The sequence below is a fragment of the Myiozetetes cayanensis genome, unplaced genomic scaffold (assembly GCF_022539395.1).
Source record: "Myiozetetes cayanensis isolate MyiCay16 unplaced genomic scaffold, myiCay2020 scf6-25, whole genome shotgun sequence".
NCBI classification, from domain to species: Eukaryota; Metazoa; Chordata; class Aves; order Passeriformes; family Tyrannidae; genus Myiozetetes; species Myiozetetes cayanensis.
In genome coordinates this window covers 14,802,954-14,829,832 of record NW_026087853.1, presented here as the reverse complement: position 1 = coordinate 14,829,832, position 26,879 = coordinate 14,802,954, and the positions used below count along the sequence as shown (strand labels likewise).

General features: G+C 39.4%; 2 protein-coding genes across 9 annotated transcripts in view; one reads left to right on the top strand and one right to left on the bottom strand.

The window, feature by feature from the left end:
• RPS6KA5 (ribosomal protein S6 kinase A5) overlaps positions 1-1,021 on the bottom strand; it is a 76,018-nt gene extending 74,997 nt beyond the window's left edge. The window contains exon 1 of one of the 2 annotated variants that reach the window (XM_050335565.1): positions 686-1,021. In XM_050335565.1, the coding sequence (XP_050191522.1) occupies positions 686-749 (64 nt within the window). In that variant the 5' untranslated portion in view covers positions 750-1,021. The remainder of the gene's footprint in view (positions 1-685) is intronic. The other variant, XM_050335564.1, reaches the window with a different exon arrangement.
• Positions 1,022-1,422: 401 nt separating this feature from the next.
• DGLUCY (D-glutamate cyclase) overlaps positions 1,423-26,879 on the top strand; it is a 48,940-nt gene continuing 23,483 nt past the window's right edge. For 2 of the 7 annotated variants that reach the window (XR_007631445.1, XM_050335403.1), the window contains exons 1-5: positions 1,423-1,560; positions 19,181-19,256; positions 22,491-22,602; positions 25,472-25,625; positions 26,314-26,512. Coding sequence is in view for 6 of the 7 variants with exons in the window: in XM_050335403.1 (XP_050191360.1) it covers positions 22,500-22,602; positions 25,472-25,625; positions 26,314-26,512 (456 nt within the window). In the remaining variant the exon portion in view is untranslated. Of the gene's footprint in view, positions 1,561-1,776; positions 1,864-1,966; positions 2,124-15,281; positions 15,326-19,180; positions 19,257-22,490; positions 22,603-25,471; positions 25,626-26,313; positions 26,513-26,879 lie in introns of those variants that run through there. The other 5 variants (XM_050335408.1, XM_050335404.1, XM_050335405.1 and 2 more) reach the window with 5 other exon arrangements.

Below are 26,879 nucleotides of genomic sequence, written 5' to 3'. Positions count from 1 at the left end.
TTACACGCCTTTCTAAATTAACAGTAAAATACAGTTTACTGCAGTGTTCAAGTTGCCTGGAAACTTCGGAGAAGCAGGGACTCCCTATTAAAAATAAAGCTCTTCCCCAACACAACAACCTACAGCAGAGCATTTCTGTTGTATCTTGAAAGGTCACATATATTTCACGTGTTGAACTACTTCTCCAGAGGGTCGTCAAGTCACTACGGAGCTACACGAAGATTCATAAACTGAAAAGCCAGATAACTCCGTGATTACGTGTTGGTACATTCCCCTCCCTACAATTCCGGCATTTCACCGAGGTCAGAGAAAAGCTGTCACATAAAACGACATCATTTAGGACTGGAACAAACCGCCCCGCCAACACTACCATAGAAGTCAAACACAGTCTTAAATAACGTTTTAAAGAGAGAATGGCTAATCTCCTTCAAAAGCGTAAAATCCCACCGGGAAGTGGGACAGGGGAGCCAGGCACGCAGCAGAAGTCCAAGTGCAGTACTTTCTTCAGAAATAAAAAAAAAAGGTCCCCGCCCCCATCGCACACTCTCCTGCCCATATCTTCCAGCTTATCTTTTTTATTTTTCCCCACACCGAGATCTCCCTGCTGGTTCCAACCAACTCTGCGGGACCCCCGCGCCCAGCGCTGTTCCCCGGCCCCCCCCGCGGCCCCGGGCCCGCCGCTCACCGTTCCTCAGCTCGTGCTTCACCGTGAGCAGCGGCAGCTCCGCGTCCCCCGAGGGTCCCTCCATGGCCCCCGCCCCTGCCGCTCCGGGGCGATGTCACCTGGCCCGAGCCGGGATCTATTTGCCAGCGGCGCTCCGGGCGGCAGGAGCCATGCAAGCGCACTGGGGGCTGCCGCTCTCCCCTCCGCCGTGTGGAAAACGGGGAGGGGAAGGAAAAAAAAAAAAAAAAAGACTAAGCCTCACCACCCAACAACAAACAGTTATTAAAATCTAGGGAGGCACACGCACGACGGCTTCCCTCCCCCGGCGCTCAGAGCCAGCCCATGTCCTTGCGGCTCCCCACCCCCGGGCTCCGGCCGCCCTCCCCGCCCGACAGCGCGGAGCGGAGCCGAGCCGAGCGGAGCCGAGCGGAGCCGAGCGGAGCCGAGGAGCGCCGAGCGTGGCCGAGCGGCGCCGGGCGCGCCGGGATAGGCTGAGGGCGGCGAGGGGCGGGGGCGGAGGGGGCGCCGCGGGAGCGGCTCGTGCTCAGGCGCTCGCGCCCCCTCCCTGCCCGGGCCGGGCGCTCATTGGCCGCGCGCGCCCGCGAGCCGCGGCTGCCGCCGGGCAGAGAACGCTCCGCGCGCGCCGCCCCCGCCCTTCCGCCGAGCGCCGCGCGCGCCCATTGGCTCGGCGGCTGCGCCAACCGCCGGCCCCGCCCGCGGCGGCCCCGCCGCTGCCTGCACTCCCGGCGCCTGTTTGTAAACATTCCCGCCCGCCGCTCCCGAGGGCCCCCACCCCGGGGGGCGGGCGCTGGGCCGCCGGGAGGAGAGGGAGCGCGGTGATTGACCGCCGGAGCTGGCAATCACCTGAGCGGGAGGCCGTGGCGCCCTTCCTCGCGGTACGGGCCGGTTCCACCGCACCCGGCGGGGGGGAGCGGCCGTGAGCTGACCCACTCGCAGTGGCGGGGCGGGGGGAGCGGGGCTCCAGCGTGGCGCGGGGCGGGCGGGATCGCGGATCGGGGAGCACCCGCAGGGGATGCGGCGGGACAGGGAGTAGCGAGGCACAGCCGGGGCGGGTGAGGTCCTCGCAGGGCCCGGGCCGCCCGCCGAGCCCCCGCCTCCCCGCACGGGCGGTGCGTGCGGGGCGCGGCGCTGGCGCGGCGGGGCCGGGGAGCCGCGGTCGTGGGCGCAGCGCGTACCCGGTATGTCCGCCCGCAGCCCGGCCGTGCGGGCCGCGCTCGGGGCACCGCGCTCGGGGCGCGGGTGAAGGGGCCCCGCGGCGCGGGGATGGGGCTCCTGCCGAAGAGACGCCCGGGCCGAGCCTGGCACCGCCTCCGATCCCGGCCGGGCCCTGGGCCGGGGAACGGGCGGCGAGCGGAACCGCCGTCCTGGGAGGTTGAAGGGGCCGAGCGCACTGGGAGTTAAAACAGCCTTGACGATCGCTGGGACGTTCCAAAGCTTGGTTGGTTACTCCAGTTTAGTAGGTGCCTGTGAGGGGGTTGCTTGTTGTGAGGTGGGATTGGCGAAGTTGCTGGGTAGGCACATCCCTGTGTTCGGTTCACCTTGCACTGGCTGTGGCGTGTTCAGCTGGTCCCGCCAGCTGCGAGAGGGACACTCTGCTCACAGCGGTCTCCGAGTCCCTTGTTAAAGTTCAGACGCATCAGACCTGTTCACCTCAGTTAAGCCTCAGTCTGTTATGTTTTGGAGGCAATCTGGTATGTCCTCATTTCCTTGAGACAGATAACACAGTCGCTTTTCTCTCCATTTCTTATTTACAGTAATGTCTGACTTGTAGCTCTTGAATGGCGTCTCTTTTATCCTTACCACAAGCTGCTAATTGCCACTGCCAGGTCGCATACAAGCATCAGCGTTCACAGAGTCTAACTCAGATACTTCAAAGATCAATGAAATAAAATGTCGTGTTAATCCTTTATTCCCATTCCAGTATTATGTGTTTGTGTTTGTACACATATATATATGTATTTAAAATGCGTGCACATGTATACATAACACAGATTTCTACAATTTCATGTGGAGAGATTGAGTTGGGCTAACTGAAGTTGGTAAGTGCTTTCTACTTCAGAATGGTTTAAATACCAAACATAGCTTTTACGGCACTTTTGAGATTGTTTTCTTCCCACGAATTAAAATTACTATCTAAGAGTTTCACAGTATTTCAGGTAAAACTGTTGAAAGTGTTTTCAACCAAGCACTGCAGCTGTTCTGTTGAGGTATCTCCCTATAGCATATTGTACACCCATAACTTCACTGAAAATTTCTGCCTTTCCAATAGTATTATATCAAGCCTATAAATATAGAAACACTCATCTCAGGAGATGTTTTCAAACTCAAAAATAATTGATTCTCTATCTTTTATCACTTGATTTAGACGCTCACTATTGCAGAGAAAGGAAATGTTAAATCAGTATATTATTAAACTATAAAAGGGAAAATAATGAAAATACTAATCTGATGAACTTAATTGTTAATTTTTTCTATCTTTGTAACTGTTGGCTCCTTTGTACAACTACTGGGTAGTGTCAGATCTACTTCTTCTTTACAGGGTGTAACAACCACTTCTGAATATTCTGTGTCCCAGATAATAGATTTTAAAGAGACTATTACTGTATTTCATCCACTGGCTCTACTAGCCTACTCTTGGACTAACTGTCCCTGGCAGCCTCAGAAGAGAGAAACTGAAATCTGACTCCACTCTGTTCCTTACTAGCGCTCAGTGTGAGTGGAGCTGGCATTGAATCCAGTAGTTGTTAATAGTCTTGGTTTCAGATGTTCGTAGCTTGACAGACTGTATCTGCTTATATGCCTCACACTGAAACCTTCTGTTTTCTCCTTTCAAATTTCAGCTAAAACAGCTGTAAAAAATTAGCAACAACCCTAAAACATCAAACCAAGGGTATTGATCCATGCTGATCATGCACAGAGCAAGACACGGGGATTACCGTGTATGTTTCAGTTTAAGGTAACTGGGCTTGGAAAGTACCATTGCATGAACTGAAAGTTCTTTATCACTGAGGAACCCCCTGACTTACTGGCAACAGGGTCACTCCTTTAAAAAAAAAAAAAATCAGATTTTTTACGTAACAGTTTCTCCTCTGTTAAAATATTTTTGCACAGGGATTTTTGTGTCACATCCAGAAACAGCAAAGCATCCCTACTGAATGTTTGGAAAGAATCCTGCCTTTTGACAGACAGAAGAGCTATACTTGCACTGAAATACTAAACCTTCTGTCACTAGTCCATGAGTACTAGACTATGCTCAATTTATCCTTTCATCTGAACTTTTCGGAGCAGTGGAGGGTTAAACTCGGTTGTATACTTGACTTAAGAGTGGATCTACCTTGAGTGGAATGGTCCAGGCATAGTGGGCTGGTTACATTACCTTCAGCACATTTGTCTTGGATACAGTGTCACATGGCTTTGTGGGTAGCTGGGACAGAGTTCTGTAAGCCCTAAGGGTAGATAGGAATTACAGGTAGGTGGAAATATACAGGCTACATCTGTACCAGAAAATAAAACCAATTAGGACTCACTCTGTAGGTGTCAGGGAAGTGGCATGATGTAGCATGGTGCAGCTGAATTCTTTCCTCTTCAAAACGGTGGCTTTTCCCACACTGCCTCCTGGATTTGTACAGATTGCATACTATTAATGAGCTGTGCTAGACTCCAGCTTGTATGAAGACATTGCCTGGAAGAATACTAGTCAGGGACCCAGCCATTCCTGAAACCATGCCAGCAGTTGGAAGTATGGATAGTCATGTGCCGGTGCTCAGATTGTGCCTTTGTCCCATTTAAATCACTAACACAGTCGCAGAGTCAGATGAGGGGGTAAATTTGGCTTGAGCCTGCAGCCAAAGCAGCATGTGGAAGTACAGGAACAATGATGGGCTACAGACCCACAGGGAGTACAGACTGGTCTGTAAGAGATTTCTTATAGTTTGGAGGAGTAAAACCACCCTTGATGTGTAAACTGTGCTTTAAGTAGTGCAGCTCGGAGTGCAATTTAACTGACTGAAAATGTTATTTGCATTTTAAATACTTTTATGCATGTGCTGTGACACTGAAGAATACTATTTGCAGTATGTGCACTTAATAAATTACCCCTCTGATATTAAAAGGAAAAATATTGTGTGTTAAAATGATTAAAAGCTATGGGGTGGCACAGAGCTACTCTTGCTCCATAGTGTAAATATTTTTGGGGGTTTTAAGTAGCATTTTCATATTATGTGCATGATAAGAGCATGATAAGAGCAACTGACAGGTCAATCAACCAACAGTTCAGTGTTTGGGCTGAGTGTGTGCTGAGTTTGGGAACATGGAGCAACACCATTCTAAAGATAGATGTCCCTTCTCTACCCCACAACACAACTGTTCAAAAATATGTGTATTTACTTGCCATTCCTAATTGTGAAAAGAAGGAGGAAAAAAAAAAAGCTGGGAAATACCCACATGGAAAGATATTATTGAACTTTATTTAAGAAACAGTGTCACAACATTTTCTTTTTGGTTCTAAAAGAGGTGGTGTGCTAAGCTGGTTTGAGGGCTGAGGTGAAATTGAAATGCTCAGTGTACAGACTTCTGAAGGGAAATGAGAGAGAAAAAGAAGAAAATGAGTGCTGTAGCTGCATATTTCCAGGGTGTCACTACTTCACAGTTTTGAGGTATTTGGTTTACTTCCTTGCTGAAGGGTAGCTGCATATGAAAATCGTAGTTTCTATGGAGCTCAAGTTGGAGGCATCTGGTGCTTTCTTACGGTCATTGAATTGTTACAGAAATAGGTGCTATTTTCAAAGGACAAATGTTGGAAAGCCAGATGATACAAAATGTTCCCCTTAATCACTCCATGGAGAACATGTGCACAGCAGGGAATAAAAAGGATCAAATTTTGGAAACCACAAAATGAATTTAGGGGAGGACTCACCTACAGATATGACATCAAACAGCTTTTGTGTGAGGTTTTAGTACAGTATTAGTTCTAGTTTTTAGTTTACATGTATTCTCTGTGATTTTTATCTTCTTATTTTAATCTTTAATTGAACATTTTGTGCTTGATGACTATCAGAAAAGTAGACTGGGTAGGTGAATTTGCTGTTAAAGGATTTTTATTTGAAACTGCTCTGGCCAACAGTTTTATCTCTCTAAAACCACCTAATGTTTTACCATGAAAGGAGAAGTTATGCAAAACATCCAAGCCTAATAATTCTCTTAACGGAAGTGGTACAACTCTGTCAGGAAATGGATCGTTTCTTGAAAGAGTGTGTGTAAGTGAAGATGTCTTGCTGATTCTAGGGTCCTGTTTCAGTATTAATTTCTCCACTAGTTGTTTATTTTTTCTTCAGTTACTGTACACTTTCAAAAGTTTAATAGTTAAAAATCCACATGGTTATAAAAGAGAAAAAAAATAAAAATGCTTGTTATGTTACTCAGTTTCTGATGAGGAAAAGGAAAATGAATGCACACTGTCTAGAGGGGAAAGAAAGCAGCACTATCCATTAAAACAGAAATAGGGCTATATTTCACTTTCTGATCTTCTAAAGCTGCTAAACTAGGCAGAGATGGAATTTCTAGTTAATACAAAGAATTGACTTTTGGATCCTAATCTTTACTCACAATAATTTGATTTTTTTTTTCAAAATTTTTGGAAAAAACACAGAGTTTTTATGTTCTACATAATGCTGTCATTAAACAGTTATACTGACTGAAGTCTGTTTGAACCCAAAATCCTTTTCAGAAGACTCACATGTGAATTCTCACTCTTTTGAAAATTTACTATAAACTTTGTAGAAGTGGACTTCAGAAAGGAGAAGCTAATCAAGGTGATCTGAAAGCAAGTGATAATGAAATTAAAAGCTTTAACTCATCGTGGAGACTATGGGTCCCCATGTACATTCTGATATCTGCAGAAGTTATGTCTGCTTTCTGCCCCAAAGAAGGAAGCATAAACATGAGAAAAAAAGTGTTTAAATAGCAGAGCTTTAAAATTCATTGTAGTTCTTAAAGAGAACCCATGGAAAAAGATGTAAATGAAAAGAAGTGCCACATAAAATGAAGGGGGAAAGACATTTTTTGAAAAGCATAGATGAAAGCTGTTAAGTTCATTTCCACAACTTGACATATTTAAAAGATATTGTATCTGTTAAATTATCACAGACCAAAAAGAGATTTATTGAAATGAACAGTATTGCAGAGATTCCTTTTTTCCTTTTCCCTTTACCTTGAGAAAAATTGTATGATTAGTGATTTTTAACCTACTCTTTTAAATTAAAGAAAATGAGATGTTTGCATGAGTTGAAATAACAGAAGAGAAAATCCTGAAATAAATGGATAAATTAAGAGAAATGTACTCTAGAGTCAGTTGGTGTTTCTCCTGGAGTTTGAAAGGAACTTAGATCTTCACAGAAAAATACACAAAAAACTCCCATTAATTTCAAGTACTGTATCAGGTGACTGCAAGGCACCTCTCAACATGGTGTAATGTTATATAACACAATACAATATGATTTAATATAAGCAGTGTTACAACTAAAAGCTCCTTTGGAAGGACCAGGAAAGTGTTTTGATGAAAGATTTGAAAGATTGTCCTTAGTTTTCAAGAGCAAAAAGAAATTAAAATGGATTATAAAACCAGTATATAAACATGATTGCATGAACATGGCCTAGATATAAAATACTACTGTGAAAAATTGGGTAGTAAAAGCTATAATGATAGATTACAATTTTTCAATTCATCTAAAAAAATGGGAATTGGATGGTTTTGTTGCATCTGCCCCTATTTCATAGGCGAACCCAGAATGTGAAGCACTAACCCACCCCACTTCAAAATATCCAGTAAAATATTTGCTGTAGATAACCTACTGTAGATAGAGGTTGTGCACCAGGCAGTTGCAGTTCTTTCAGTAATCCATGCACGGTCTCATTTCTTTCATTTTTCTTAGGCAGAGTGCTTCTAGGGGAAACCTAGGTTATTTAAATGTTAGAACACTCAGTTCCAATACACCTCTTTTCTAATATGAAGTGTTTGCTATGACAGTCTTTCAAGAGGGTATCAAACCCTAGTTGGTCAGAAGGCATTTTACACTCCTTTTGTAAATTCCTTAGGATTTGCATTTTCTCTGGAGTGTTCAACTTCTATGCGAAGAAATGTCCCATTAAGCATTTTTCCTTTGGCTGTCCTTTATTAAGTCTGGCTAAGAGTGAGGTTTGGCATCCTCCTTACAACATGGCACACTCAAACTTACTTTTCTGTTGTGACTGTTTGTTAATGTATTGATGGGGAACATGACAGCAGTGCAGATTATCGACATCATGTGTAATGGTTACTTGGGAAGACAAACACCATCACTCCAAATGTCCACCCTTCTTCCTTCTTCCTCCCACTTTATATACTGGGCATGATGTCATATCGGTCTGGAATATCCCTTTGGTCAGTTTTGGTCAGCTGTCCTGGCTGTGTCTCCTCCCAACTTCCCATGCAGCCCCAACTTCCTCGCCAGCGTGGCAGTACAAAAAGCAGAAAAGACCTTGTCTCTGTGTAAGCCCCGCTCAGCAATAACAAAAACATCTCTATATCATCGCTGTGTTCAGCCAAATCCAAAACACAGCCCCATACTAGCCACTGTGAAGAAAATTAACTCTACCTCAGCCAAAACCAGCACAGTAACATGTATCTACAATGTGGCCTTGCAATGTCTTCTCAGCAAAACATTTGGTTTTGGGGGTAGTGAGTTGTTGTGAGATGCTTGCCATTCTTTTCCTGAGTCTTTAGATAATAAATTGGTTAAACTGTTCTACTGTGATACACTATTTTTCTTTAGAAAACTGTGTGATTGAAGACAGTGGACAGGCGTGAGGTACTGGTTTGGTTTATGCATGAAACAAAATAATTACTTTTGCATAATAAGTACCAAAACAACAGAATTATAAAACATTTGGGGTTGGACATGAACCCCCTGCAGTCCTGGAGCACTATCCTTTGATGGATAGATAGAGAGGAGATGAAGGGGATTTCTGAAAAATATGAGTCTCTCTCTGACAAAACAGCGAGTGTTAATCCCTTTTTAATCTTGTGTTTCAAGGCAGGCCAGAACCATCTTTTTTGTAGCCTTTTAGTTACCCTTTCTGACTTTGGATAGGCCATGTAAAAGTAATTATGCCCCCCTCCCAAGTCAACAGTTGCCTAATCTTCCCAGTGGCTCTCTTTCTATGCAGAAGTAAATGCCTTCTCACTCCACCCACACACCCCAGGAGAGCAGCCTTCCCCCCACTCCCTGCCTCTGCTACAGTAGCAGCAGCATCCATTTGTCTTCACTTACAGAGTTAAGGATGTTATTGTCACAGTTGAAGATGACGCTGTGCTTCTCACATCATCACTTGTCTCTTCCTTTTAGTGCTTTCACCTGTCTAGGTTGAATATTCACAGTGCAGTCTCTTATATAGTTGAAGCTTTGGGCTACAGTTTAATCTGGTTTGGCCCTATTGATCTGGTGGTTCTGTTTGGTTTTGTAAACTATTCCTGTTGAGATTCCTAAAAGTGACTAATATAGAAATCATGTACTCTTATTAAAACAAAGCATTGTCTAGAATAACAGTAAAACATTTAAAGAAAGCTTGCTTATCCATCTTATTAATAATCATACCATCCCCTCTTTGTAGAGTGTTCATTGCTAATCTGTAGTTATTTACTTTGGAGAGGCTTATCTCTTCTCCTTCTTGGTTATTTGCTTGTCTTATATCTACCTATTAAGTCCACATATTCACGCAATAAATATCCCGGCAGTCGTTGCCTACAAAATTCATAAGTCATTTTAAAGAAGCAACAAAAAAATCTAATGAATTAATTCTAAGTGTTATTTTATAGCGGGTATTGAGGCTATTTTCAGCAAAAGTTTCGATCTCTAATTGAAAAATACAGCTTTAGCAAAAGGACAAGTGTTCAGTGCAGGTAAGGGATTACATCACACTGCAGTAATGCTGAAGAGCCCTTGCTATAGATGGGCAGTGCTTTGTGCTGAACAGGATACAGACTCGGAACAAACAGGTGACCCCCAAAATTTCTTGTTAATGTACTGTGATGAAAGCCCCTAGAACACAGCTGAAAACTGGGAAAATTTTAACTTTTTCTCTGAGGCTTGCAGTTACTATAAAGGTCAGAAATTGGTTGTCCACCAGAAATACGTGTTTATCAGGTACAAAGTGAGCGATCCATAAGCTTGGTATCCTCTCTATTCTTGCTTTTTTATTTAAGAAAGACATTTGAGATGCTTGGCTTCTACAGAGCTCATGGACCCAAGATCACTAAGTTGATGCATTTGTGTTAATATTCTTAGCTATTTTTAATATACGTAGATTATATCCTACACAATGCCTGCTTATATGCACTTTGTTTCACATACTTTCTTTTGTATACTAAGTAACCATGGAAAAGTCACATACAGATCATTCTATTCTTTGAACTATAAGATACTCGTTTTGGACTGTCTTTTGTTAATTTTATGCAGTCTTGAAATAACTCTCTTTAACTGAGAACAGTTTGTTTTAAGTGATCAACCATGGAATGAATGCATATATATTATATATATGTACACACTTTTTTTTTGCCTAGAATTTGAAACCAAGTACTGATTGCAATATTTTCCTTCTTCAAAAGGAGTGGAAAATATTGTGTAATATTTTCCAAACTAAAGTTGGATCTACTCAGAATGCTTGGTTTTTAAACATTCCACAAATGATGAGGGGGGAAAGCATGTTTATTATTTAATGCAAAGGACACAGATTTCCTTATTTTTATACATAGTTTCATATTCTTTTACATCCCTTCTGGCTAACTATATCTTTGATGTCAAGCAAGAAAATCTCACTTCTTTCCAGCCTTATATTTTCATACGCCGTGAACTTGCATTATTTCTGACAATTTTCCCATGAACACAGTGATTGCATATCTCATATTTCTGCAGTTTGAAGTGCCTAATAGATTAAAAATTAACCTTGTATACCAAACTTTCTAGTCAAAGTCAGTTAATTTACAAAGACAAGTATTATGAGAATAGAGAAGAAATTTCCATTAGGGAAATCTGTCAATAGAGAATGGAGTTCGAAAGTCAGTAGCTACCATCACCTCTTCAAATGTTTTAGTAGTAGTAACTCGTTTTTTTAATAGCAGTCTTCTACTGCTCCATCAGTCTGACTGGAAATCATAGCAGTTTCTACTAACTGATGCATGTTCATCTTCCTTTTAACTGATTAAAATTCTCTCTCTTCAGTGTGTAATGAGAAATACCTCAATCCTGTATTCAAATTGTAATGTTCTTCTCTTTTTGCATATTATTAAAAATACCCTGATAGTTATGATATAGCAATATATCATACAATATACCTTGCTCTATATGATTTTTCTTTGTTTTTATTTCCAAGTAGCTGAACAATTATCAGTTTTGTAGATTTAATTTATTTCTATCCAGAAATGCTGATCCTAAATTTTCAAAATTCTCTATTTCCGAAATTCTAGATGGTCCCAAAAATGTGCTTTTGTACTAATTATATTAAAAGAGAAACTAGGTAAATAGGGCTAGGTTAGAACCAAATTCACTGGTCCCTTTCTTCCACAATCAAAACACCATACATTTGCCTAATCTTTTGGAGACAAACCCCGCAGCTTTTCCAAGTTCAGTTTTTGCAAATGTGAATGCTCTATTTTAATGGCACATTTAGACTTGGAGCATGATAATGGGGGCTACGGAGTGCTTTTAATCTGTCTTGTCTTTTTTCACTGCATATATGGTGTAGTCTGACCCTTCCTTGGGGGAAGATATTGTTGGAAATAGATAATTAATTTTATTTGGAACATTCTTTTAAGATACTTATCCCAAGAGGAAATGTATTTATGGAATTATGATTAAAGGAATTTGTCGATTGCATTCTAATACAAAGATAGTTTAGTTACTTTCATATATTAGCTTTGGAACTGGAATCCTAGTGAAAGAATCCATGCAAAATTCATAGCATTTACATCTAAACAGTTTTCCAAGCAATTTAATGTAGGAGGTAGCTACTGGAATCCATATGATATACTGCAAGCTGGAGTTAAATGGGATAAAGTCCACTTGGCTATCAGTTTTTACGTTAACTTCTACAGACCAACAAATCACCTTTAGCTTCAGAGAGTTCTGTACCAGAGGTCATGAAATGCTGGCAGGATAAAGCAGCTAGGTTTTGTCAACGTTTTCTCTGCTGCTGAGTTCTTCCTTAAGGTATGCATTATGGATCACTGTCAAAGTTAGGATACTGGGCTTGATGTAGCTTTAATTCTATCTTCTGAAGAATACTGTTTTAATAGTATTTTTAATTATTTGAATTTTATGCATGTATTAATCCTAACATGAAACTGTTCAGGCACTATGATGTAATGGAAACTGAAAATCCATTTTAGAGAAGAAGGAAAATTCAGCCAGATAAAAGCTATTGCTCAAACAAACCAAGAGTCTTTTCCTATTTGAAAACAAAATAAAGCAAAACTTAGCACACTCTCCATACTTAGCATATATAATAAGTTATGTGAAAAAAATCCAAGAACAAAAATGGTTACTCTTAAAGCACCTCAAATAAGGGAAATATCATAGAACAGTTTGGGTTGGAAGGGACCTTAAAGATCATCTAGTTCCAGTCTCTCTTCCATAGATAGGAACACCTTCCACTAGACCAGGTTGCTCAAAGTCCCATCCAACCCAGCCTTGAACACTTCCTGAGGTGGGGCAGCCACAGCTCTTCTGGGCAACCTGGGTCAGTGCTTCACCACACCACCCTCTGAGGAAAGAACTTCTTATTATCTAATCTAACTGTACCCTCTTTCAGTTTAAAGACACTACCCCTTGTCCTATCAAATACCAAATGTGGGATATGGCATTTTAAGGTACATTATTACAATTGCCTGTGTGGCATGTATACAGAAACCAGGAAAAAGCATCAATAGCTGCTAAAGAGACAAAACCAGAGCTACAACTTTTTTCCAAACTATGATTTATCAATACTAGTTATAACTTATTTTATATCAAGGTTGTTAGCTTGTTCCATACACATGTTTATAAAAAGCGGGTGTATTGCTTATATCTTTTTCCTTTTTTGTGCTAAGTTTTCTGTCACGTCTTTCTGTACTTAGGTCTGCATATAGTATATGGCTTGTACACAAACACTTATGCAGCTGAAGTACAATATAGCAAATGTTTCGGCACTTCATCTGTCCTTGAACTCAGTAGGACTAATTATCTACTTTTCTCTGTTACTTATGTTCGTAGAAGTACTATAGGTTTGAGTCCTTAAACTGTAAGCTCTGAGGCATGGTTTTATGCATATTACTTCTACCATATCTGGGATTAAAACTCTTAAAAAGAATAGTAGGAAGAGCTCAAATTTTTGTTCCGTGTTGCTTCTATACAAAATATGGGCTCAACTCTTGAATTAGAGCACACCAAGATATACCAGTCACTGTAGCTTATTTATATTTTAAAAATATAAAATGAGGTGGCAGATGTGTAAGACATTTTCAGCCCTCACTTTCTTATTGTTTGGTAATGAAAATCAAAATTATGATATTAACATCTCTTTCGAGCCAGCTAACTAATGCTGCAGCATTATGAGTCATCTTTTAACACCAAACTGCTTTAAAAAAAATGTTTTAATGATGATAAAAGGTTTGAAGGCGATAGACATACAGGTCTTACTCTACCCATGGAAAACAGAGAAAAGCAGTAAAAGTTTAGGATTAATTTTCTGAGTGAGAAAGGTGAACTGTATTTTTTCAACATCTTGAGTTCTTTGCTGATACTGCTCATGAGAGCAGCGGTTTGAGATATTCACTCTGTCTGCTGTAAATGCATTGAACACAGTGATATGTTGTATATAATTGTATAAGGTACTGAATGGCTATAGAGTGATAGCATTTAGTCAACCAATACCTGATCTAGTCTGTACCCAGAACCTTAGATGAGAAGTTTGTTGTCTGTCCTATGCAAGGACCCAAGCCTAGCAGAGCCTCTGAACAGCTCCCTTGCTCATGCTGCACAGCCACGGTGCTGCTGCCACCAGTGGTGACACTCTGGGGGTACCGTAACAGACCAACTGCATCAGAATCACTCACATTCTGTGGGATCAGGCAGTCCAGGATAGTTCAGAAAGGGCCCATATCCTTTCCCTCCATTCAAAACTAAGGTAATTGGGAATTTCCTTTTCAGTTGTCAGGTTCTAGTAATGAAAACCTAGTAATGCAGCCATAACTTGCCATACCTTGGAGCCTTTAAGGTGCTGCAGAACAAAGCTGTCCAGGTACACTTGATGCACATTAACGTTTATTACATGGTCAGTGTAGATGCTCCAAGACAAAATAGCAGTCCAGATGCATACAAAATTCATTTGCTATCGCATAGCAGAGTTGCTAACAGGATTTACCTACATCCACTTCTGGAAGTTGCACTGAGATATTCTTGCAGATCCTGCCACTGATTCACCTGATTTGCCAAATAGCACTGCTTAAGCCAGGATGTTCATCAGGAAAATTATGCTCCGTCGTTTTGAACTGTTCACAGTACTTCTTGGTCTAAAAACTGGAGGAAGCAATGGAACAACAGAAGTTATTCTCTCTTCATCACAGGTATGTGTGGAGGCAGAAACGTTTGTTCTTGGTAGTGTTTGGAGAGGTCCAGTTCACTGGAGGTTCCCTAGACACAGCCTACTGAGACACCCACATTTCAAGGACTCTAACGTCGTGTAAATACATAGGCTGCAATCATTTCTTTAGTGATTGTAGCCAAAGAGAACTGCTTGGTGAGTGGTGATGGGTGCAGTGACTTAGCACCTGCTGGTGGATGTGAACCCAAAAGAAATGGCATAATCATGGACGTAGCCTGAATGACTTGACAGGAGAACATGGCACATTTTTAGGAGCATGATACTATTTTTACGGTGTGTAGATAGCAGAACATCACTTACCTGCTTACCGCCAGATGGAATTCCTTGGAAGGAATGAGCACCCCATCAGCTGTGTGACTGTGCATGACGTGACTGGGTGTAACCTAGGCGGCAACATACATTCTTATCAAAATAAGCACCTGTGGCTGCTGCCTTGCCAACAAAGCAGTACAAGTCACTGTACTTTGTCCTATAGACTTCCACTTTCTTTTGTTCTGAATAAGACTGGAAAGAAAAATTTTTCTCACTTTAGAAATTTTTATCTAGCCAATACCCATCACCCTGGCTGCTTTGTGCAGCGTGCTGGCCCATGCTGCCACAGGGGCAGGGGAGAGGTTGACGCTGGTGGCCTGCAGGCAAGGTCCCCCTGTGTCCTTGGGCTGTCTCAGTGCCAGAAGAGGCTGAGACAGAGAACTGATAGCTGGACCAAGCCCAGAGAATTGTGGAGCAGTTCCAAAGATCTTCTGTAGCTCAGTGTAGATTGGGAAACTATATTTAAATACCACCCTCATGCCCTCACATTTTTTTTTTTCAATTTCTTGAAGTTGAATAAGCACATCTTGTCATCTTATATGAAAACAACCTTTGCTGCATCATTTGCTGTCTTTTCTTACTGCAGCTGCTGAATATTCCTGTCAGCGTAGTCCAAGGCATGGAAGTAGCAGTTTTAAATCTCTGTGAAGTTCTTAGGTGTGTACCATATCTTACCAAAGGTGCATGTAAATGAGGTGGCTGTTTGAAAGCTTGTTGGTCATGTGTTTCTGTAAGGTGATGGGGCAGGAATGTAGGTATTAGGATATGATTCAGGGGGTTGGAAGGGAGTGTGAAGTCACGAGGCCTCATCCTTTGCAGGATGAAAAAGCCTAAACTGCTGGGATCTTGCATGGGATGTGCCCATGCAAGGGCAGGGCCGTGGTGTCAGCTAATCTCTAGTCTCTGCCCATATTTCTCCACTGGAGAAATAATTTATTTTGTACCAGAGAAGAAGCTGACTGTAGAATAATACCAGTGCAGTGGTCACACTAAAAAGCAGTGCTCTCTGAAATGGTTGCTTTGAAACCGGTAATCAGTTTCTGTTATTTGTTCTGTTATTTTACCTAGAGAAACTAAACATTGCATGTCTTTATTGCAAGTAAACAAGATTGCATCAAAGATACATTGATTCTATCATCCGTTTCTCATCCTGACTTAGTCTGCAGGATCTTGAGTATAGGCTAGCTGCCTTAAGCAGCAGACAGAACACTAATGGAAGCTAATTTAAGTTTCTATTTGCAATCCTCATCTAAAGGTGCATAAACTTCAAAGGCAAATACCCTGTATTTCAAATGTAAAGTTAAATCATGATTTGCTGGATGAAGCACTGTCTGAAAATGCACAAAGCATTCCCCTTTTGGAATCATACACAAAGAACTTCTGTGCTTTGAAATGATTCATAGCAGATGCGAAGAAAAAGGATCATTAATTGATTCTTCAAATAAAAGATCACAAGTGTAACTGAGAGAGTCTTTTGGAAAATCAAATGGACTAAATTTTCCGAGGAGTTTGTGCTTTACACAGAAGTCTCCTGGCAGAATTTCAGATCAGCTTGATGATTAAACAGCAGGTCATTTAAAGTGTGTTTACATTAAAAGTCTCTGTAACCATATTCATACTAGGGCAAGGCATAGTACACAAAGACTTTGTTAGATTATAATTAGTTTAGATTACTTTCCATTATGTATCAGTAAAGGCAGCCATGGGCTGGCTCATGTTTCAGTTACTCTGCTGTTTCTGTTCATGAGGCAGTAGCTTTGTGTAAAGGTATCTGCGTGATAATATCTAAAAAAACCTGCCCAGCAGTGTGCAAGTGACCCTTGCACTTTCTTGGCCGATGAACCCGTACACGCCACCACCCATTTTTATTATCAAACTTTAAACTGAAAATAGGACAAAAGTGATATAAGCAATGCAAGATTGTATTTCGTAAGTCTTTGGGCTCCTTGCAAGCAAGTCACTGCATTAAACCATATCCTTATTAGTGTATCAGTACCACTGGAGAAACAGGCCTATAATCTCTAACACCAGAAGCTGGTGTTAACTACTTTGCAGCCTTCAAACCTGCTTGTTTATTACTTTTACCGATGGTACTTTTTACAGGCAGTGTATTCTTGGGTGATCCATTTTTGAAACCACAGAAATACTATGTTTTTAGTTTCATTTCGTTAATTAACTTGACATGTAAAAGCGAAGCAATCACACTGACACTTCTGAAGGATGTTTTAATCCTTTGTGTTATTATGTAATTTTTTGATTCATTTTTATCTGGTGTGGTTTAGCACAGCAGTACGGACCCACCCACTGCATCTCAAAGTGTAATCTTTCTGACACTTAAATGACATTTTTCCATTTTCTTGTGTAATGAATAATTTACAATGTGGGCCTGTAAAGAATCTATGTTCATATTTAAATATCTGCAAAATTTACAGATCCACTTTTTCATGTTGAAAGCTCTAAGGTAATATAAAATGTTTCACTTACTGCACTTCCTTCTTTTTCCTAAAGAGATTATGTTCTGCAGATTGTAAAAATGGTTTATAAACTGTAGCTCAGTCAACAATGTAATGTAAAGATACATTACTTTGCAAGGCTAGTTGGTGTTTCCACTGTCAAAAACAAAGGAAGAAATAATTAGAAAAAAATATACTTAAGCCAAGCCTGTCTGTAATATTAAAAGGGGAGAGATATACATTTATATATATGTATGTATATGTATATATACACACACTTGTGAGTACAGATAGGTTTGGAGGAGTCTAAATCTTACATGTCTAGGAAACCATTTGTGAATTTATTTTGTGTTATTATTTCTGAAGTTAAATTATTTTGTCTCAGACTGGGAACAGGAAAAGCTCATTTAAGACTGAAAATTGAGAGCTTAAGGTGCAACTGAGAGATACAGCAAGTATATAAATAAACAGAACTAGTGAGAGAAAGCGTCCAAGCTCCCATACTGCTGAGGGCTCAGTCAGGTAAACCAGGGAAGGAAGTGCTCCAAAGGTCGGTCCAGCTTGGAGTTATGGAGAGAGAGGTCTGAGCTTAGGGAGAAAAAAATACAAAGGTAAAGACACATTGTAGACAAAAGAAAAGGGAGGAAACATGAAATAGCCCAGGACATGCAGAGAGGCTATTCTGTCTATCATACAAGTCATCTGAAAGATAAGGCAGCCTCTTTATTAAATCCTGTCTGGAACTGCACTTTTCTTCCTTCATGTTGGGTTTCAGATTATTTGGCAAAGGTGAATGGTATCGGTCACTTTTTCCAAGCATTACTGTCACATTTTTAACTTTTGAGATGCAGTAACTAACTTTGTTAACATACAGGGCTTGGAGATAGGAAGTTGTGAATCTCTAAGTTATATGATAGGCAAGGTGTCATGGTTTTGTATTCCCCAGTTTAGCACTCCCACTAAAAAGAAGTACTCCCACTCTCTCCCTCTGGTGAGAGACACAAAAGACAGGGATCTCGGGTTGAGGTAAGAACAAGTTATGGAAACAGCAATGAGATAAGAAAATGAACAGAACAGCAACAATATTAATGAAAGAAATATGCAAAAATAGGGTGATTCACATACAAAAATGCCCACCGAAGACCCCAGGCAACAATGAACAATGGCCCCCATGCTTTTGTTCTACCCAAAGCCACACCCTCCTTCCCAGCAGCAGCTCCCTTATTTCCACTCCCTGATGATGAGATGGGTGATATAGAATAGCAACCTAGACACGCCCACATGGCTTCACCCCCTCACACCTACTGTGACAAAATTAACTCTGTCTTGGCTGAAATCAGGACGCAAGGATATGCCTCTTGAGACCAGCAGGGTTTTTAACAGGAAAAAGTAACATTCCTCTCACCGTGCCTTCTTCCTTGCACAAGTTGTGGGGTTCAGGGTAAATAGAGCATATTCTTTACAATTAGTTATGAAGATGAGGCTTAGAACCAGTCCCATTCCAGTCACCTCACAAAGATCAGCACTTCACTGCAGTTACCTGTACTCAACTCGTGCTCTGAGAACAGCATGTAGAAAGGGTTGCTGATTTAGAGCTTCACGTGGCAACAAGGGCTCACAATCTCAAATAAAAAAATATTCACCCTCCAAATATGGCTTTCCTGAAAATTATTGTTGTCTGGGTAGTGGGATATTTTGTAAATCAGCTGAGCCAAATTAATCAGGTAGTGTGTATTCATTTTACTGGAGTGGTGCTGCAGAGATATATACTGAATAAAGATGTCAGCCAACAATTTTATGTTACTTATTAAAGCCATACTTAAGATCCATTTAGAACTTTTACCAAAGCTCCTACATATCTGTATTTCCTGACTGCCACTACAATGCAAAGAAAAGTTTTTTCTTGTATACATATTTTTTTTTTTAATATAATGTCATTCCAATGCAGTATTGCTTCTGACAAATTGATTCATTATTCTGAACTACTGATCTGGCATAAGCCATATTGCCATCACTGTCTAATCATACAGCTCTTTACATTATTCTTATCTCTTTCCAGCTTTGAAGTTTCATCATCCTTGTCAAGATCTGGAAGTGCAGCTCAGGATATGGTAGTGTCTACAAATCAATAGTGGGTAAGTGCCATCTTAATGTCTCAGATAGCAATATATTTTAATATTTATTAATTTAAGTTCAATACATAAACTCAAGATACCCATGAAATACATTGAATCTTCATGTAAACCTCTAAAAAGAAAAGCAGTTACTTTGTTTCTAATGTGGAACCAAGAGGTTCATGAGTGAACTTCATATTTCAATGCTACAAAGCTTTACCATGTTGATTGTTGGTGGTGTAAGTCGGGGAGTCTGATGTTTGTCATTATGCAGACAGTAAGTGACCTGATTTTCAAATGCTGTTTACCCAGGATCCTATCCGGTCTGCTGTAGAGGTTCATTCCATTAAAGGCAGCACACTGGAAAGCCAAATCTTAGGGTCGCTTTGTGGAGGGACACATAGGATGCCTTCAGGCACAACAGCTATCTTATGTGCTCTCTCAGCATTTTCTCTTTTAAGGCAATTTTAACACTTATCCTGCATGTTGTTTATATTTGTATCATGATCCAACATATCCCCACGAGGTAACTGTTAGTTTCAGATAATTACAAGTATCTCAGAAGAAAATTAAAGGCATTGAGAAACCTCTGCCAAGGCACAAATCCTGATAAATGATTAACCACTGTATCAGGCTGTTTAGTTAGAGTGCTGCTTGAGGCCCCCACGAAGCCAGTCTGTACACTTCATTAGGCATCCTGATGGGACAAAGAGGAAGAGATACTTTAAGACCCAAGTTATCTTGGTACTTCTCCCCAGTCATTCCAAACACACCATGGTCATGATAGCTGCAAGGATTTTTCAGGAAGTTCTAGAGCTGGTTGGGGAATCTAAACCTGACATAGAGAAATAAAAATATAAAAAAAATCTAAACCTAGCATAGAGAAATAGCAGACTGCATAGAAACCAGCCATTCCTGGGCAAGTCATGTAGCAAAATCTAGGTTTTACTATGAACATCTTAACAGTTTTCATTGTCTATCCAAATTTAGTAATTAATAAACAAAACTCACAGCATAATCTATTACTGATACTGTACAGTAAATACAGTGATTTAAAGTTATAACTCAGAATGTTAATCCTATTGAATTTTCCCTATTTTCACATAAAATCACCACATGAAGGTGAGTTTTGCCTTGGTCTGCTCTTATTCAAAGTTAATGTTTAAATTATTCACTTTCTAATAAGTCATCAACAATACATGTTTATTCACAAATAGGAGCAACAGGCCCAAGTGCTTATTGTAAAGTACCTACAGCTAACATTTTGGCATGAGTGATATTCATAGTCTGTAGCTTGTTAGCCACTTGCTGTCATATGAACCAAAAACTTTTAGGGCCCTAAATGTTTGCTGATAAAATCTCATAGGTACTTCCATTTCTGCTACTGGGCACATACTTTATGAGAAGACACTCAGGGTTTCCCAAGATCAGAACAGAGCATGTGTGATAAAATACCTAGCTTAAAGGCAGCTTTTGTTCCAGACTAGTTTCCTGAGCTTCAGACTGTCTTTCAAGTAAGCCAGTAGTTCATCAGTAGCAGGCCATCAATCCTATAGATGATTTAGATGGCTTGAAAGATACTAAGAAATAAAGAAAAGTGATCTGAAAGAATCTAACAAATACATCTGGAATTTTTAATTAGGATCACTCTATTAAATTGGAAACCTCTTGAATGAGTCATTCCAGATTGGTGTTGGAAATTCTCTTTACAGTAAGAATTATATCTCTTAAAGTGGCATTTACAGACCTGGTTCAGTGCTCAGTGACATTCCTTTTTATCTTTAAAATGTGTGTTTGGAATTGATTGTGTTTTTGTAATGAAGACTATTTTTGTGCAGCATAGGGAGTGATAATGTAAAAGTAGCAAAGTAGAGAAGAGTTAGAAAGTAGTAAGTTAGAATTCAGGAAAAATAAAACCCAGTGTTTTGTTTTGGCTAACAGTGTTATATAAAAATTTCAGAAATAAGAATAGATACAAAGCTTATTCTAAATTTCAGAATACCTAACCTAACCTCTCTGAATTATGAAAGCATTGGGAAAAGCTTTGAGAAAGTTTTGGACAGACTAGGATGAAAGCGCAGTTTCAGTCAAAGCATACCACTGCTCTTCGAGTTAATTAAGGAATGATTGCTCAGAGGTATAAATTTTCACAATATTCCACTCCACTGTGAAACTTTGTGCTGTAATAGCTATAACACAAAAACTGTTGACCTTTAACAGAGAAGTTAACTTTTGCTAGAAGGTTGTAACACCTCATTATACATTAATTTACTAGCATCTTTTAAAAAGAGCAGCACCCCTTCTATTGTATTTCTTACTTCTTATGAATGACATCAAGAATGGCTTCTTCTGAATTAAAGAAAACCTTGGAGGTTGGTAATTTGAGTACTTGGAGTATAGTTCAGTTTCTTTACCTAAAAGTAGCCAAGATTAAAATCTTAAGCAGCTAAGTTGGTATTTTACCATGATTTAACTCTCACTTTTTCCTAATAGTAATGTAATAAACCCTTTTTAGTTATTAGGTAGTTTAGCTGAGAAAAAAACTGTGTTTGAACTTCATCTGGATTGCAGAAAAAAAGACATTTTAAATCTTTAAAAGATGTAAAAAGAGACAGATATTGATTTTAATTAGGGTACTTACTTCTGTGCCTACTCCAAATTATATGACAAGTGACTTAAACATCTATATGTCTACTTTCCCAGTGGAAGAATAGCCATGGGAGTATTCACTTCATAATTAATATTTGAAAAGCATAATACCGATGGAATGTACTACAATGACATTTTCTGAATATAGTTCTCTCTTTACTGCAAGATTGCCTTGCTAATTGTCCAAAAGCACTTTGATCAGAAAAGTAATATTACAGATTATAGGTTGGTAAGTAAATCCATTCATGCTTTTAGAATTTTAAAGTTACAATGAATTTTGGAAAAGTGAATACTCTAGAAAAGGAAAGAAATCTTTTTCTTACATTACAGGCCAGCAAAATTTTGCATTTTATCAGAAATATTAAAGAGAAATGTCTCCAGCTAATTTATTGAAAGATTCCATTTGCACATAGTCATAAAATGTCAGTGAAATAACCTTTTGACTTTGAACTGCCTTTTGAGTTATAACTTAGAATTTCCCAGTGATAATAACTTTGGTGAAACATGAGGAGGAAATGTAAGCTAAGTTTTCCAGAAAATCAACATTTAAGATGTTAAAAAAAAAAAGTGCTTTGTGTTTAAATTTGTAATTATCTTTCTGTTAAGGATGAAGAGATGCTTTTGACAGGAGGCTTGAAATCTCTCCTTCCCCATGTGTTGAGAAGAATAATTCGATTAAACAGACTCAATATTAGTAATACTTCAGGAATGGCAGAAGGTAGGTAAACCTAACTGCTCTACGTGCAAAAGTGGTTCCATTTTAGATTCATCACTATGTGTTTTCTTTTTATTGTTTGTGAAGGAATGTAGAAATATCAAAAGCAGTAAAATAAAACAGAAGAAGATGTTAAGTTGATAAATATTAAGTGGAAAATGTTAAGTCCTTGGGTGTTTTTGAAATCACATTGTAAGCACCTGACAGTGGTTTTTAAACAGAAAGCTAAGAGGAAATACACCATCCTACCTGAATAAGGTACATGGACTTTGTTTGCAGTCCCTCAGCTCCCAGTTGTGTCACTGAGAAATTATGGGTGCAGAAAATACTTGGAAAATCTTTAACCACATCCGGGTTTTTTTGTGTTATTATCACATGTGTAGGGTGACCTACTGTGTTCTTCACAGAGGCATTGCTTTACTTAAGTCATCAGATATGCTTTGGGAAAGAATTTGAGATGTATAGTTCTAGCAGTGGTTTTCTGCTTCATTTGTTGCAAAGGTGGAAATTACAGACTTGGCAAGACTGGGAATTATAAGGGGGAGGGAAAAATTAGTATTGTACTCAGATAATTGAATGCATTCTGGAAGATCAGGTTTTATCTTGCCTCTCATAGCTGGACTTTTACAGCAGAAAAGTCTGTCATTGTTCTGATCAACTTTAAAAGGTAACAATTAAAAATACTGTGGCAAATAGCTGATCAGCAAAGATGTGTGCAGTAGCATTAATATAACATAAGAATGTTAAAAGTCATTTTATAGATCACAAGTCTTGAAATGGTGGTTTTCTTTTCCATCAGAACATTAGTTGAAAAATACTAATGAAAAACATGTTATAATGTTAATAATCTGGAGTTTGCCCCAGCTGAATTTTTAAGTGAATGTAATTCTGCAATAAGTTTAAATGTATTAGTTCTAACATTTCAAAAAAGTATTGCTGACATACAAAATGAATTCATGAGCAAACAGCTTCATTATACAAAGACTAAAAGAACTATTGGAATACTTGGGTAATTGGAATTTCTCAGAATCCTTGAAATTGTTTTATGTTGTTGTTATGATATTATGATACACATGTAAACCAATTACTTCTTGCTGTCCTCACTGTCATTCACCAAAGAAATTAAAAGCTCTTTCTAAACTTCTCTGAACTGTAACATGAATGTGTTGAATTAGTGCCTGGGTTGATGAGCACATTCAGCTTCACTACCATTGCTTGTGAATACATTCATAATGACGTCTCCCTAATGCAAGTGAATATGTAAGAAGATATGAGAAGGAAAAAGTATCTTTTCATCCATACAAAAAAAGTAAGAGTAGCTATCAGGAACAGCAGTAAAATTCTCAAAACGATATGATGAAGTTTCCTGAGTTTACCGAATATTTTACTGCAGATTCAGTCTGTCAGCTGTAACTACTATGTTAAATTCAGGGTTGTCTGAGTTGAATGCACTGAATAAAACCATAATTTTAAGAATTCATGAATATCACTAGCAAAGTAGAAAGTGCCTGTGGATTTCTTATGGATGGTAGGGAATGAAGTTGAGGGGTAACCGAATGTGGTATTTTATTCAGTGGTAAATTTAGTATGTTTATTTAACAAAAATATTTTTCTGTATTTAGCAAGAAACTCTTTCTGAATTTAGTAACTTTTGCCAGTAATAAAATGAATTTTTGTGCTGAGTACTCCCAAGAGAGCAGTTTGTGGACAAATTCAGTATGCAAATACATGCTCACCTCAGCCTTTGCTTTGCATTTTTCCATCAGGAATAGAATTTTATCTTTGGATTTCTTTGTTAGCTTTGGTCAAGAATAAGATTTGGCTGATTTCCTACAGCCTTTGAAGGCAGATCATTGATTTGAAGATTGGATGACAGATTAATGCAGTATTTAAGAAAGAGAATGCTTCTATGCAGCCTCCTACTCACCTGACTGATACAAGGCAGTAATGATAATAACTTTTCAAGAGCATATCAGTACAGGAGTTAGGGACTGTTAATTGCTGGGTATATACACCACAGACAAGTTGTACTCCAAGTTTCCTCTAAGTATTTGAACAGCTGGAATTTACATGCAGGAAAATTTAAATGGCCTTGGTATTAACTACTACTGTTTAGAAAATAAATTTTTGCCAAATAAATGAATGGGACCTTTCTTCAGTGGTACTCATTGCAAAAATGTTAATGTCTTTAGAAGCTATTTTATGGTAGTAGTCAACAACCTTTTAAATCAAAGCTGATTCCAAGTTAAGAAAGTGTAGCAGTTCCTTTTATTTTAGGGTTTCTTTATTTAGCAATAGTGAAAATGACTGAGGATCAGGGGACAGGCAGGAGTTTTTTCCGAGCTCTAATTATATCTATTTAATTGCAGCCCACAATAAAATTCCCTAGCCAGTAAATTCTTAAGAATGGGCTACAAACATCAAGATACCAGGGGTTCAGTGTTGTACTGGACATGATTTATAGCTTGGTATTGTGAAAAATAATTGTGAAAGTGGCCTTTCCTTGGCTCTGGGTTAACATTTGCAAAGTAAAGCATTTTTCTACAGAACACTAATTCCCCAGGTTAGGTAATAAATTATGCTTATATATAAATTCATAGAAATGTTTATGAAAGTAATTATGCTGTCTTCATATTCTACTAATACCCATTCCTGCCAACTGTTTTAGCTGTGAATGACTTCACATACAGAGCACATCTAGCTTTGATTTTTGAAACATTTCAAGAAGTTGTTTAATTTAATTGCAGCATTCTGAATCAAAAACTTCCTCTGGGTAATTTTTTATAGACCATCTAAAGAAATCTATATGGAAAAGTTATTGTTTCACAAACAGAAAGCTGAATAAATTCATTCCAACCTTCCACAATTTCAGGCTATAAACAGGCCAATGTTGTGATTTTGCACAAGTCCCTGGCTGATGATTTTGAGAAGTTCTGCCGTGCAAATGATGGACCCCTGCCACTGCTGTACAGAAGTCAACCAGGTGATTGGAAGTGTCCTTCTCTGAGTAGTGATTCTGATATCAGGTAACTACAGACCAACTCTGCCTGTCAACGTACTGCAGTGAATGCTGGTGGTGATTAGGAGGGTTTCAGGAAACAGCTTCCTTACACAGTTGTACATTTTGAACACATTTCTTTTCCTGGAGTTATACCTTTGAGTGAAAACTATGTCCAACAGCCTGATCATCTTGTTCTTGAGAAACATGCTAGGATAATTGTCAGCATTACAAGTATTTCTCTAATGCAAAGGTGAAATTTTGTGAAATTTCTAAATATTTTGCAGTCTGAGCCAGCAGAATTAAATGTTAAGGTTTTACATTTGTTTTATTTAGTAGAAACATGGCCATGGTAAGTGCATGACACTTGTAGAGTCTCTGAAATTTGAAAGATGCATTCCTGTGGTAAACACTGAAAACAAGACTAAACCAGCTTCCTAGTTTTTGAAAGCCTGAGGCAAGATATACATAGGGGGCCTTAACCTATAAAACCTAAAAAATCTCAAACTCTAACATGTTGTGTTTACAGGCTTGGTTTTGTGCACAAAAAGGTGTTATGGGAGTTTTGAATGTTTGTTTCATTCTTACTCAGAAAGAAAAAAGTGGATAAAGTAGGCTGTATCTCGTATTTTGATATTGGGTTAAATGTCAATTCAACCAATTCACCTTGTTTACAAAAAGTATCCTAAAGCTGTGATAAATTCTTCTTTCACTAGAACTGACTGCCTACAGTACAGAGTATATGAGCATGGAGTTTGTACTGGATCACTGAAAAGTTTGAAGGAATATTCTGAACAGCTTAAGGACATGGTGACATTTTATTTAGGCTGCAGCTTCTCTTCTGAAAAAGCAGTCCAAAGTGCGGGCATTCCTGTAAGAAACGTTGAGCAAAAATGCAATGTAAGCATGTACAAAGTAAGTATATGCACACACACGTAGTCTTTGTTGTAACTTTGCTGTGAGTTTTGTCCATATTCATGTTGAATGCATAATACCTATTGCTCAAAATAAGAACTTTTTTTCGCTACCTGTACAGTAACTTCAGGCACGTTCTAGTGCTGAGTGCATAAAAATACAGCGTAGAATATCCCCAGCCCCAGTTCAGTGCAAGGCCAATCTGCTTTTTTATTCATTTTTTGTGGCAAAGTTTTCCCCCTGTGTCTTGTGGTGGCCATTTCTTTTGGATTCTGTTCTGGTTTGTCCTCTGTGTTTCAATCAGTGACCCATCCCCTATTCTGACCATACCTTTACATGTCCTCCTCTCCACACCAACTCCAACTTG